Raw genomic sequence first — 14,483 nt, forward strand, 5'->3', positions numbered from 1 at the left:
ATCTGCAAACTTACTGAGGGTGCACTCGATCCCCTCGTCTAGATCATCAATAAAGATGTTAAACAGGAGTGGCCCCAAAACCCAGCCCTGGGGGACACCACTCGTGACCGGCCGCCAACCGGATTTAACCCCATTCCCCACCACTCTTTGGGCCCGGCCATCAGCCAGTTTTCACCCAGCGAAGCGTGTGCCCATCCGAGCCGCGAGCAGCCAGGTCTGGATGGGACCTCTCGGGACAGCACCGCCGCCTCCTGCGGGCTTTGCCCAGGGCGAGCGGCCACCTGTGAGCTGGGCCCCGGGGTGGGACGGCCGGCAGGTCCGGCTGGGGGGCTGCCCCGAAAGGGTTAAGAGGAGGGCTCCTCCCTCCCGGCCCCTCCCGGTGACCTTCCCGGCAGCCTCCGCTGGCGCTGCCCCAACCAAACAAAGGGGCAGGAGCATTTCAAACCGCAGCCTTCCGAAAAGTTGGCGGTGGCGGAGCGGGGCTGCGCTGGGACCCGGCTGGCCGCGGCCGGCGGGGGGGTGCGGTGGCAGGTTGGTGCCGTGGCCCGGAAGGGTGTCGGCGGGGTCCGGGGAACGGGCTTGGGTGGTGGGAGCGCGGACGGAGAGACGGTTCCCGTAGCGGGGGTGGGAGGGGACGGGGAGCAGGAGGCCGGCGGACAGCTCGGGGGCAGCGGCCGGGGCTGCGCGGGCCGGGGCGGAGGGCTGGAGCCGCGCGGGGCCCCGGGGGGAGCGCCGGGAGAGCCGAGCCCCGGCGGGGGCGCTGCCCTCGGGCTGCTCCTGCAGCTCGGAAACCCCCCAGCGGTCCTCAGCAGAGGCGCAGACCCGCTCCAGAAGCCGCCCGTGCTGGGTTCACGCAGCTGCTCCAGCCGGGGCACCGGGGCTGAGCGGAGGAGGAGGGAACGGAGCTCCACCAGCGCTGCCCGTGGACCTGCCTCTGTGTCCTGCTGCCCCTTCGCTCCTGCAGCTCCAGGCTGGTGCTGAGAACAGTGCTATTCACTGCCACCTCTGCAGGTGAGCCGCTCAGCTGGCGGCGGGCGATGGTGGTTAGGACTAATTAGTGTCTCTAAATGCCCTGAGAGTGCTTGCCCTGTGTGTCACACCACCTTGCAAGCGAGTGCTTCGTTTTCCCCTCCTGTTGCTTGGCTTTGGGTGGCAGAGCCATGGTGACGTGGCTCCAGAGAGCTCCCCTTGAGCCCCAGAAGATCCGGGTGATCCGTGGGTTATTCTGCCAACAGCAGCACTAAACGACACGTTCATTTATCGTGGTGAGGTGCAAGGGGTACCAGGCATTACTTCGTGCCTGTAGGGATTGCACTGCAGTGCTCAGCCCTTCATGCTGATGTTTTCCCTGTTGCTGTAATAAGATCTTTGGTCCATCCCCCTGTTCAGCCTGTCACACCTTCTGCACCTCTTTTAGTGTAGGGTTTGATGTGTCTCTGGCTTCAGAGAATACAGTCTGTGTGACTTCATTAGAGAAATTAGAGGATGGGGGATTTGTCTTTTGAGAGCTTGGAAATTTTTCATCCTAACAGCCTTGGTTATCTCCGCAGAGAGTTGAGATTAGCCCGAGTTTCCAATGACTGCGCCGTTGAGTCGCTATATAGATTTGGAACAGCAGAAAAAGGAAATTTTGGGGGTTCCTCTCTAATCTGAAGATGGAGGTGAATTTAGCATTTTAGCTGAAACTTCTAGGTGAATTAAGTCTTCAGCTGTAGTCTCTGAACATCTGCCCTGCCCTCTCTCAAGGTCTGAGGCTGATTCTTGCAGTGCACACTGGCAGCTCAAGACTTCAGGACTGTCTGCACCTGAGTGTGCCTATACACACATTTGTATTTCGGGGCTCTTAGCCTAAAAACTGTACCACGGTGCACTTTTTCTCTGTTTTCCTGCAACACTTACAAAGCGTGCCCTGACGCTGTAGGAATATGCCTGCTCAGTGTCAACCTTCCTCAGAAGTCCTGGTTTCACCACAAGGAACAAATATCACAGTACACTTTGCAGTCATTTATTTGTTTCATCTTCAGGCATGTGAAAGACACTAGAAATTCAAGGTATGTTTGTGGTTTAGCCTTTGCAACTTTCTGCTGGAAGGGCTGCATCTTTGGAGAACAGAGACTTAAAGCTGCAAAACACTTTAAAGAGAGGCTAGGCTAATGTTGACTGTACAGGTAAAGGCAGGGCATTTATTGTTCTTGTCTGAATACTTAAGCTCAGCTTGATGAGTTTGTTCAGTCCAAGGGCAGAGATGGATTTCTGAGCCTGGATGTGAAATCCAGTCTGTCCCTCTCCCTCAGGCCTTTCCAGGTGGTTTGTGAAAGCCTTTTCTTCCTTCAAGCTGTGGTTTCACAGCCCTTAATAACAGGGTGGAACCCTTCAGATCATTTCTTAATACAAATCTGACCTTTACCAGGTACAGGCACAGCATCACAACCATGCTGAATTTGTCAGACTCCATGAAATGGCGTTGGCATTGACCTATGGTTTTTGAACTGCAGGACAGCTGAGTGCAAAACCTTTTTGTATAAAGCCATCCATCAGCGTGGTTTTGTAGTGTCACTGCTTTGTGCTGTGTGTCTTGGGACCCTTTGACCATCAGGGTGGATTTTTCAGTATTCCTGAAATGCCTCCTTTCCTCCCCTCAAACAAAACTATGTTTATACAGTTGTTACCCTATGCTCTAAACAATCCTAATACTCATTACATGTACACACTCCTATTTATCCTATCACCTTATCTTTATACCCTCGTCCCCAGTTAGCACAAAGCTGTAGTGGCATCGTCTGGGTCAAAAGCAAACTGTGTATCATCCTACTCACAGTTTGTTTTGCAAACCCCAGAACTGTCAAAGAAACCTTGCAGGGACCCAACTTTCTTCAATTTGCATGTACTGCAAACCTTAAAGTTTTGTATTTTCCATCTGAGAATCTAATTTTTAGAGTGTGGCCTGGCAGGGTGCTAGCTCCTCGACTGCTCTGCAAGCAGAGCCGAAAGGAACTGGTCAGTTGTCAAGGGTGACAGAGCAAAGCTAGGTTTGGGCTCTCAATAGCTCACTTCCAAATCCTGGGCCAGGAATACAACCCTCCTTCTCTGCTGTTCTGACAGCTGGAGTCCAAGTTCATTAAAAAGCTTCTTATGAGGTTATCCCTTCAGAGCGGGAGTCAGCACAGCTCAGGTAACAGCAGCACCATCTAAATTCAACTGGTCCGTCTCCCCTTAATAAAACCTGTAACAGAGCTGCTCCTTCACTGATTTTGCAAAGAAAAGCAGGGCTCTGTAACATGGGATACAGCAGTCTGGATGGCTGGTGGCAGTCAATTTGGTTAGACGTTATTTCTTCCATGAGGCTTTGCAGATCCTGCAAAGCAGTGACACTGGGTACAATTGCAGCCTGTGAGGAATGGTCATTCTTCCCTGGCACAGATCTTCCTGCTTTGGCAACATTTCAGCATAGGACACCTACTACTGTTAATCTTCCTCCAAGCTTAGTACCATTAAACCACATTGCCAGTTCTTTCTGATTACCTGTCTCCATGGAGCCAAGACTTTCCAGTCTGTTCGTACAGCAGTGAAACTGTTACCTAGGTGAAGAGCTGAGAACTATCTGTGTCCCTTCAAAGGTGTGTTGGGCAGGCTCTGAAACAGGACCCTGAGGGCAAGAAACCAAGTGGAGCGTTGCATATCAGCTTGGCTTTCCAGTCCAGCATGGCTGTCTTCAAAGCACATTTTTCTGCAGGGGGAGAAGACATTGGGCATTTCTGCAGCAGACTGGCCCCTTCCACAGTATCTTTGCCTCTGCTCTACTTGAAATGCTTCTTGCTTTCTTGGTTGCAAGAAGTTCTTTTCTATATCTGAATCAAGTGTAAACCAGCACTATACTCTGTGCTTCTGGAGGATCTTTTTAATTTTATTTTTTTTTTTTCCCCTCTGAGCTGCTGCAGAGTGAAGAAGGACTCATCTTGCCAGCTTTTGCAGTGGCTATTTAGAATGCTGTGGGAAAGCAGTAAAACCATTGAGGATGGATCAGTGTCCTTCCCCAGCTGCTTGCAGCTGCTCCAGCTTCCCAAAGGTGTGCTGGGGATCTGTGAAGGAGGGCTGGAAATCAGAGGGAAAGAGAAGGGCGGGCAAGAGGACCTCATCGAGCTGCTACCAGCCACAATCACAGAATCCGGTCGGTTGGAAAGGACCTTGAAGATCCTCCAGTCCAACCATTAACCTCACACTGACCGTTCTCAACTCCACCAGATCCCTCAGCGCTGGGTCAACCCGACTCTTAAATACCTCCGGGGATGGGGACTCCACCACCTCCCGGGGCAGCCCATTCCAACACCTGACTACCCGTTCTGTAAAGAAATGCTTCCTAATATCCAGTCTAAACCTTCCCTGGCGCAGCTTGAGGCCATTCCCTCTTGTCCTGGCGCTTGTTCCTTGGCTCAAGAGACTCATCCCCCCTCTCTGCACCCTCCTTTCAGGGAGTTGGAGAGGGCCATGAGGTCTCCCCTCAGCCTCCTCTTCTCCAGACTAAACCCCCCCAGTTCCCTCAGCCGCTCCCCATCAGACCTGTGCTCCAGACCCTGCACCAGCTCCGTTGCCCTTCTCTGGACACGCTCGAGTCATTCAATGGCCTTTTTGGAGTGAGGGGCCCAAAACTGAACCCACTCATCGAGGGGCGGCCTCACCAGTGCCGAGTCCAGGGGCAAGATCCCTTCCCTGTCCCTGCTGGCCACGCTAGTGCTGATACAAGCCAGGATACCACTGGCCTTCTTGGCCACCTGGGCACACTGCTGGCTCCTGTTCAGGGGCTGGCAATCACCCCCCCCCCCCAGGTCCCTCTCTGCCTGGCAGCTCTCCAGCCACTCCTCCCCAAGCCTGTAGCGCTGCTGGGGGTTGTTGTGGCCCAAGGGCAGCACCCGGCATTTGGCCTTATTGAAACTCCCCCAGTTGGCCTCAGCCCATCGCTCCAGCCTGTCCAGGTCTCTCTGCAGAGCCTCCCTGCCCTCGAGCCAGATCAACACTCCCACCCAACCAGGTGTCCTCTGCAAACTTACTGAGGGTGCACTCAATCCCTTCATCTAGATCATCAATAAAGATGTTAAACAGGAGTGACCCCAGGGTCATGAGGTCAATGCCCAGGGTGAAGGGAGGTCTGGCAGTTTGGGCTTGTGGCTCCTTACAAGGTCCATGAGGATCAATCCTCTTTTGATAACACTTTCCCCTTCTTTATTTTCATGTGTTTGCATAGCCTGGGATGCCCTGCGCATCCATTATGAATCAGTCAAACTGTTTTCTGTCCCATACCCTGGTACACCGGCCTTGCACTGTACAAAGGCAGTTGAAGTTGAAAGGAAAGGGGTATACCCACATCTTTGTCCTGCATGGCCCTACATGGTCCTTGTTAGGGCCAGAGTATTTTGCACTCTCTGCAGCACAGCAAGCTCTCGAGTCCAATGTGCATTGGGATGTTAACATCATAAAGCGTCTGTTTTCAGTTGCTGAGACTGGACAGGATGAGCTGCACCTTCTTGCTCACATGGGTTGCAGCTTTTCCCTCTCCCATTCCTTCCTCTTCCTCGCTCACAGCCATTCTCATCATCAACAGTTTGTCTCACTGGTGAGACATGTTGCTCCACCTTGGTATCTGCTACCCTTGTGGCTGTGCTGCTTCTGAAATGATAGATTGGAGCTTGTTGCTCTGGTTAAGCCTACATCTCTCTAAGGCTGTTCCACCCCTGAGGGCCAGGCTAGCACAGGTGTGCTGTCATGCTGCTGACCCTGATGACTTAAATAGCCATTGAGAAACTACAACCCCAGGGTAAAGCAGTTGCATGGCACTGCTGCCTGTTGAAAACTCTGCAGGGATCTGACTCTTCCCTGCTTCACCCAGCATGAATTTCAGAAGAAGCTTTGCTTGCACCTCCTCAGGGTGAAAACTGCCTGTGTCCAAGAGCAGACTTGCAGCTGTGAGACAGAAGAGAGAGGTCAATCTTCCCAGACATGAGTCAACTCTGTGGTCATACGACTGATCTTGGGGAACTTGGTGCTCAAACCCAGGTAATCAGGGCTGCAGAAACACTGGGGGAGAAACAGGCAGCAGTGCAGCCAGCGGGTGTTTGTGTGTGCAGGCAAGCAGGGGAGCTTTACCCAGAGGGACTTGCGGGAGGGATGCTGCAGCACTCCTCTTCCTCGTGTTTGCCTCCCGACACTGGTGCAGAAACAAGTGGTGAAGAGGAAAAGCCTGGTGCTTGCCCTAAGGCTAATGGTTAGGTAACTTCACCTGGGCTGTAGGAAACTTGGATTCATGCTCTTCCTCCTCCTCAGACCTTAAATCCACTCTGCCCTGAAGAGAACTCTGGGGTGTGCATGAGTGCTGCCTTCTTTTTCCTTCTCTCTTGAGGCTATTCCATTTTGTATATAGTATTTTCTGGGCCAGACAGTAGGGGAGCTAAGGAAATAAGTCTGGTGATGAGAGGGTTGCTCCAGGCTCTGGTCTGTGTTTCTGTGGATATTACTGTGTGTAGAGTTACAGAATAGAAGTGTTACCAGCAGCACTGCCTGGTTAAAGGAGCTTTCTCAGCTACAACGAAGTACTTAATGACTTTAGGCATTGCAGGGGTTCAGCAGCAGCTGAAGAAAGGGTGACTGATGTGAAATTTGGACAGATGCCTAAACTGGCAGGCTGAAGTGAAATGCCTTTTGCAGGCCTGGCTGTATAACAAAACGTGCAGCTGCTCACACAAATGTGTGTGTCCAGCTGGCTGGGTAAGGTCTCGAAAGCCAGCCCACCGAAGGGCAAAACGTGGAGCCTGTGGTACGGTGTGACAGCTCTCTCTGGCTGTAGCTGTAAGCCAAGAGTGCCAGTCACATCTTCTCCCTGTGAGTATCCCTCCCACTACAAACCAAGGGCTGTGGTGGGGGAAGCACACTTGCAGACCCATGAGGAGTCAAACTGAAGCTATTGTAGCTCACAGGGGAATGATGATGTGTCTGCACAGGCATGACTGCAGAATCAGGGCTTGCAGAATGACTTGCAGCTGTGGCTGGTGCACAGTGTGATAGCCAGGCAGGTGGAGGCAAGCTGCGGTTTTGGAAGAGGGGACTTGTAGTGCTCACACACAGCTCACAGCGCCTGTACTTTGTATGGAAACCTCCAAGCCAAGCGGCCTTTGTGGTGCTGCTCTATTGTAGAAACAGCAAAGGCTGAGTCAGCCCAGATGAGATTATTCCAGGGACTTTCTGGAGAAGGTGAAACCTTTCTGTTTTCCTGATATGCACAGAAATGAAGAGGGCTAAAGGCAGAGAGTAAGCTCACATGATTGCAGTGCTGTGAATTTTTTTCCACTGATGCGCTCCCTTTTCCTGTCCCCCTGTAAAGCCACCACTGAATTGACTTCTGAGTGGTGTAAGAAACCTTCAGAGGAACCGTGTCACCCCTAGCCTGGCTCTGGCAAGTGAAGGGAACCCCATCCCTGATGTGAAATCCCTGAAGTCTAGGAAAATCCCTGAGTCTTTCCCTCATTGGATTGATATTTATTTTTTTTTACCTTGTGGAAAAATTATTGGAGGGTAACAAACATCTTTTAGGCCAGGTGAGTGTAAAGGTCTCATCTCTGTGAATGTGTAACTTGAGCAGCTGTGTTGCATAAGCAGTGAGTGAGCATGACAGGCTGCAGCTCTGTTGAGAACATCTGCTCTGGAGAGGGAGAAAGAGGAGAAGGTGATGGACTCACCTGTGGAAATGGGGAACACGTTTAGTACAGGAAACCTGTGAGTTCGCAGCAGGACCTGGGTAAATAAAGGTGTAACTAGAGATGGAGCCAGACCCAAGCTGTCAGAGAGGCTGACTGTTGTGATTTTGGAGGAAATAGCTAGAATATTGTCTGGAGGGGTGACCTGTTGCTTTCATTGGCCACCCTTTTCTCCTACCCGACAGGGTAGAGAGTAGCTGCTGTGTGCTTTGTATAGCCTCATGGCCTAAGTGAGCGGGATTTGAGCTGGATTTTGCCCTGCCCTTCTGCCTGCACTCGCCTCCTGCTTGCCAGCTGGACTCTGACCCCACAGCCTGCTTTTCAGTGTCTTCTCTGAAATGGGTTTCCAGATCTCGGTCTATCTCTGGTCAGTACGTACATATTTTTAAAAAGCCCTGCTGCAGAGGCAAATACTGTTCTTGAAGCTTATGGAGCCTGGATGAAGCCAGCTTTGAGCCCTGGGGTGCTGATGATACGGGGCTCTGCAACTGTGTGCTGCTGGCACGGAGCCATCCTGTGGAGCCATGTGCTGAAGGGAGGAGCGGTCCCAGCCAAACTCCTCATCCTGCTGCCCCTCCGGGAAATGGGGGGGCTGCGGGGGAACTCCCTGCATTGGGAATGTCGAATTGATGGATTAGCAGGGCAGGGATGGGCTGTCCCCAGGCCTGGGAAGGCAGGGCAGTGGGAGCTCTGCGGAGGGCTAGGGAGGGTCCAGAGGGAATGAGCAGGTCAAGAAGGAAGGAGTTGGCACCTGGGGATGGTACCACGTGAGCTGGAGGAGATGCTGCGTGGAGTCAGTACCATCTCCAAGGTCCTCTCATCATCTCTCCTCCCAAGCGGAGACTTGATGAAGGCTGCAGGCATGGGGTGCTGGCTTTCCTGGCATTTATTTAAACCTTATGTTTCTGTCACTGACTGTTCAGATAGCTGCACTGCTTTACTTTTGCTCTAGTGTCCTCTGGTCGTGTCTTGAAACACTCTGAGAGGAGGGCAGAGTACCTTGCCAGGGCCTGAGCTTCCTGTACCTGCAGCCGCTGGAAGCTCAAGGTGGAGGTTTCCTTGTAGCATCTCCCCTTGGCATGGGGAAGGTTGGGTATCTCTCACCTTTTCCTCTTGCTCTGCAATTGTGGTGTCTGCATCCAGGGACATTGTCTCCCCTAGCTGTTATCCACAAGGTCCCTAATGCACATAGCAGGGCATGGGGCAGCCTTTAGATGTAAAGAGATCTGGATCGAAGTACAATCTATATCTCTGGAGTCAATGTCTCCCTCTTTTGCCATGGAAGAAGTAAAACGCAGAGGGGCACAACTCCTGTGTCAAATTAAGTGGCTCCATTTCTCCCTGTGGCTTTCTGTGGCTGATGTACAATAGTCTCTGTGCCTCCATGGCCAGCAAAACACATTATTGTCCTTTTTAAGGTCCACATGTGTCTGGGCAAGCGGGGTTTGGAAAAGGTTCCTATATTGTATCGGCTTGGCAGCGACCACTTGAGGTAGCCTCAATTATACATTGCTAATCCGAGAAGTGTTTTGCTGTTTTATGGGAATTCTTGGAGGCTATTTATTTTGGTGAGGTGAAACCCAAAATGATGTCCTTTAGGCAGCAGCTGCAGCACTGAGTGTCCAAGAAATGCCTGCAGGTGAAGGAAGCTGATAGGAAGTTCTCGTTGACAAGCAGCTGAACATGAGCCAGCAGTGTGGCCAGGTGGCTCCTAGCTTGGATTAGAAATAGTGTGACCAGCAGAAGCAGGGAGGTGACAGTCCCCCTGTGCTCTGCACTGGTGAGGCCACACCTGGAGTGTTGTGTCCAGTTTTGGGCACTTCAATACGAGAGAGATCTCGAGGTGCTGGAGTGAGGGCAGAGGAGGGCAACGAGCTGGGGAAGGGCCTGGAGAATAAATCCTGTGAGGAGAGATTGAAGGAGCTGGGACTGTTCAGTGTGAGGAAGAGGAGGCTGAGGGGAGACCTCATCACTCTCTACAGCTCCCTGAAAGGACATTGTAGAGAGGTTGATGATGGTCTCTTCTCACAGGTGATTAGTGACAGAACAAGAGGGAACGGCTTTAAACTGCAACAGGGGAGGTTCAGACTGGACATGAGGAAAAAATGTTTCCCAGAAAGAGTGGTCAGAGAGTGGAATAGGCTGCCCAGGGAGGGGGTGGAGTCACCATCCCTGGGTGTGTTTAAGGGTCGTTTAGATGAGCTGTTGGGGGATGTGGTGTAGGGGAGAACTTTGTCGAGTAGGGCTGAGGGTTGGACTCGATGATCCCAAGGGTCTTTTCCAACCTGAATGATTCTGTGAAGTGGAAAAAACCCTCCACCATACTTGTATATGCACATACATGTTTATGTATATATCCCCATGTAAGCGTGTATGTACACACATACACACAACTCCAAGCACTGTCGGTGCTGACCTGGCCCTGCTGTGGTGCCTGCAGCAAGGGAAGGGGCTGGTCCTGCCACATTGCTTCGCTCCGGGGCATGACCCAGAGGCAGTGCCGTGCAGGGGCAGTACCAGCAGTGCAGTCCCCGCTACACAGCCACGCACCCAGTGAGTGTGACTGTGTCCTGAGCCACTGTCCCCTGGCTGACACCGCCAGCCAAGGCTGTGTTTGTGGGGAGAAAGGGGAAGTACAGGCGGTACAGTCATTACATTTATAATTGTGCCTTCTTTACAACTGGTATATAAATGGTTTCTTTTGCTTCTCCCACAGGTATGGGACAGTGTTGTCTCCGGCCCCGAAGGGCAGCACCAACAGTTTCCACGCAGTAGTTGTCAATGTGGGCACCCCCGGCTCTGCTCGCCGTAACCTTCCAGGCTGCCAAGGAGACGTGAGGCTCTGGTGGGGACCTGCCAGTCTCATGCGACGAACGGCTGCTTGCTAGGACTTGTACTGAGCTTCCAGGGATACTGAGCTGCTGCTCGGGCTTCTGACCGCTCCGGGTTCCACTGTGCTGCTGGCAGTGAGGAGTCGATGTCCAGTTCGGGACACTGGGCAGAGCCAAGCCTGTTCCCACTCTCTGTGCCCTTGGCAGACCAGGGGAACCAGGCTGGACCCCCTGCTCCAAGGGGGCTCCGTGTGAGCAAGAGAGGGGTTTGGGGCTGTCCCTAGTCACTCTGGTGGGAAAAGCTGCCTTGTGCCCCCTTTCTGTCTGGGAACCGGGTCGCTGCTGGAAGCTGGGGATGGTGCGGTGTGGACCTGGGGCCAGCAGCCTGGCAGAGCACTAGCAGAGCCCCAGCATCATCACGGGGCTGAGTGCTGCCCTGGGGGGGCTGCCGGCATCCCCGCAGCGGCCGTGCTCCGGGGATGTAGGTGCTGCGTGCAGGAGCGGTGTCGGCAGCGATGGGGCGGCTGGACGACCACGCCAAGAGGAGGATCGTGGAGCTGCGCAGGGCTGGGCTGAGCTTCCGCAAGATCAAGAAGGTGCTGGAGCTGGACGACATCCGGGTGACGCCGCAGGCCGTCTACCTCTTCCTCAAGCGGAAGAGTGTGGAGCCGGGGTTGGCAGCAGCTGGCTGGGACGGGGACCAGCCCTGGCCCCCGCTGCAGGGACACGAGGCTGAGCCACCCAAGCTGCCGAGCGCCCGGCTGCCCGCGGTGCTGGGTGAGGGCCCTGTGGGTAGCCGGGCACCCTGCCCTGCTGGAAGCCAAGACACCAAGGAGAGCATCCAGATTGTCAGCATGGCCTCGCTCTGCAAGGACGGCGGGCAGCTCGGGGAGGCCCTGCCCGTAGGACTCCCCCCTGGGAACGGTAAGGCCTGGCTCCCTGTGGGGGGTTGCCACCATGGCCACCCCTGGCAGTGATGGGTGGGGAAAGGGCTCCCTACCCCCTGCCGTGGAGCCCCCAAGGGTCTCCTTTCGAGGCGTTTCTCTTGCTGTCCCTTGCAGGCGGTGATGGCTCCACAGGCACCCCCTCGGCTCTGGGGAGCTGCCCCCCTTTGGGGGTCCCGTCCACCCCTCCACAGGCCCTGACCAGCCGAGGGCGGCTGGTTGCACCCTCAGCCAGGAACCCAGCTCTGATGGTGAAGAAGAAGATCATGGACAAGGCTATCCTCCTGCAGAAAAAGGTGGGATACCAGGCGGGATGGGAGGGCCCATCTGCTTCGGGCAGGAGCCAGTGCGGTGCTGCCTGCTGGGGCAGCCCCACACAGCACCTTCTGCATCTCAACTATGCAGATGGGGCAGGCTATCAGGGATGAAAGGCTCCTGAAACACCCTCCCCCACCTCTGCTAGCTGCACTCTTGAGCGATGCTTGACCCTGGCACTTGGTGAGCTCGTCTGGGAAGCCCCTCTGCCCGCCCGGGCCATGGGGCGTGCTGCCCACCTGCCTGCAGCCAGCACTCGCTGCTGCCCTTGGGCGATGCTGGCTGGAGCGATGCCGGTTTCTGTCAACGTTGGCCTCCAACCTGCAGCTCACAGACCCCCTCTTTAAGGCTTGGTTTCACTACCAGCTCAGGAGGTTCCCCAAGCCGCCGCAAGGACACCAGCAGCTGAGCAGCTTGGTGTCACACCAGGAGATGAAGAGCTGTGACAAGCCAGGACGGGGTGACACAGCCAGGATGGCCATTCTCTGGGACATGTCCAGCTGCCGTAATCCCTAATGCATACACCCCTGCCTCGCCGTGCCATGAGACTTCCAGGCTATGGCCATGCATGTGTTGTCCCAGAAGGTCCTTGTCCTGTAGCCATCCTGCCTACCATGGTGAGCATGCAGCTGGCTGGCCAGCCCTATGGCCAAGCCCAACTCTGCCGGTAGCCATGGGGAGCCATGGGGTGAACGTGACTGATCGGTCCCAGGACTAGCCCTGGGTAGGCTGCCAGCAGGGCAGTGTGGCCGTGGGGCTGCCCCAGTGCTCAAGGTTTACCCCTTCAGAGCAGGCTCTGACCTCTGAAGACTTCACTTACGGGCAATGCTCTTGCCCCACAGAGGATGGTTGGCACCTGCCTCTCTCATCCTGGGTATAAAACACAGCTATGAATCAGGCTGAGCCTTCATCCACAGCCCTGTCTCTGCTCAGACACAGCAGATGCCTTCTCCAGCCCACTCAGGTATTTGTCAAGGGCCTTTGCCAGCTGCTTGAGAGGACACAGGTTGTTCAACATCCTTTCCGGGAGAAAGGCTTCCTGGGGTTCAAAACCAGCATGTAATCCTCTGGGGGAGCAGAACAGCCCTTTGCTTCAAGGTGCAATACAAAAAATGGAGGGGCTGGAAAGAAAAACCCAAGATATTCTATTTCTGTCCCTGCAGAGAGCAAACACAGGCCTCGCATCAGCATGGGCAGCCCAGCTGCCATCGAGCAGCATCCTCCAGCAGATGGCTGAGCACGTGCTGGCAGCATGCAGGGCAGCGTGGAGTTCCTGCGGAGCAGCGGCACAGGGGCTGGGTGGGGATGAAGTGCAGCTCAGAGCATGGTGAGGTCTAGAGGTCCTCAACAAGGTGATGGCTTTCTCTCATGCCTTGTAGCTAAGTGCAGAATAAATCTTGATAAATGCCATTGAAGGAGCAGCTGATAAACATTTCACCTTCCCTTCTCTCCTGCCTCCTGCTACTCCAGGTCAAAGACGCCAGCACTCAGACTGCTTTGCTGAACCCCGCGAGTCCTGGCAGTCAAAGCCTTGCTTGGGGCCAACCAGCGCTTCCCCCTGCTCCCAACTCCCATGCCATTGCCGAAAAGCTGGATGCTGTCCAGACAGAGATCCAGAAGCTGAGCCAGGCCCTGCAGGCAGTGCTGGAGAGGCAGTGCCGCCTGGAGCGGCAGCAGGAGCACCAGCAGCGGCTGCAGCAGGAGGTGCTGATGACGCTGCAGCAGCTCAGCTCCACTGTGAGCCACGGGGCCGTGCCAGCGAACCAGCCCTGCGTCCCCTTCAGCAGCATGGCCGAGCCCTCGCCCACTGTGCCAAACTTCAGCCAGTTCAAGATGGAGCTCATCTGAGCTCAGGCCACGCCGCTGTGCTTTAGCAGTGCCGCACTGAGGGCGGGATGAAGCGGGGAAGAACCACCTTTCTGAGGATTATGTGGGGCAGCCAGCAGAGAAGGTCGCTGGTGCCTCATGTTTTCAGCCCTGTTGACTGCAAGGGGCTGCCTGGCACAAGAGGCAGGGCAGTGCAGAGCTGAGCCCTCACTTCTCCTGTGCTGCCCAACCCGGCTGGTGCTGAAGCTGGCTGGTGGCCCATGGACTTCAGCAGCACAGACAGGCTCCCTGCAAGCAGAAGATGCAACTAAGAGACACAACAGGTAGGTGGGTCTCAAAGAAAAGGCAAGGCTTCCTCTCATGAGGGTCAGTGCTGTGACGAGCAATCACAGAAACGCTTTGTGCCCTCCCTCTGCAGAGCCTTGTTCAGTAAAAACTCTATGTACACCATGGTTTAGAAACAGTGTGGGATCTCTTTCTTGCCCTACCGATGAGCAGGCTGGATCTGTCTTGGGTGCTGTCACCATGCACGGAGCTGTTATGGGTCGCACCCATGAGGTGAGACCACCACTCCACACACAAAGGATCCTACTGGAGGCCTGACATCAGCTGCTGCACTGTTAGGGATATATCACACTTGTGTAGGAAACAATCTTTTACTGAGCAGATTCCACCTAGGCCACCCTCCTCACCCCAAATTTTCAGTAGATCTGGAGTCTGGCACCGGTCCTGCCCACTGTCTGGCCAGGAGACGGGCAGGACCCCATGAGTAAGAGTTGTACCTGGTCATCAGCTGAGTATGCATCTCTCCCCTAACCTCTTTT

At 54.6% G+C, this 14,483-nt stretch overlaps 1 protein-coding gene across 6 annotated transcripts; it reads left to right on the forward strand.

Moving 5' to 3' along the window:
• The first annotated feature begins 394 nt into the window (after positions 1-394).
• Positions 395-14,109, forward strand: LOC141930422 (uncharacterized). 6 transcript variants are annotated; one of them, XM_074841220.1, is made up of 6 exons: positions 412-531; positions 858-1,011; positions 3,939-4,066; positions 10,459-11,497; positions 11,635-11,813; positions 13,303-14,109. In XM_074841220.1, the coding sequence occupies exons 4-6, from the start codon at positions 11,089-11,091 to the stop codon at positions 13,678-13,680; spliced, it is 966 nt and encodes a 321-aa protein (XP_074697321.1). In that variant the 5' UTR covers positions 412-531; positions 858-1,011; positions 3,939-4,066; positions 10,459-11,088; the 3' UTR covers positions 13,681-14,109. The 6 variants fall into 6 exon arrangements, with proteins under 6 accessions (XP_074697317.1, XP_074697321.1, XP_074697318.1 ...); XM_074841217.1 differs by lacking the exon at positions 3,939-4,066; XM_074841218.1 differs by lacking the exon at positions 3,939-4,066 and having other exon boundaries at positions 413-531; positions 800-1,011.
• Positions 14,110-14,483: the final 374 nt, after the last annotated feature.

The sequence above is a fragment of the Strix aluco genome, chromosome 15 (assembly GCF_031877795.1).
Source record: "Strix aluco isolate bStrAlu1 chromosome 15, bStrAlu1.hap1, whole genome shotgun sequence".
In the NCBI taxonomy this organism is placed as follows: Eukaryota; Metazoa; Chordata; class Aves; order Strigiformes; family Strigidae; genus Strix; species Strix aluco.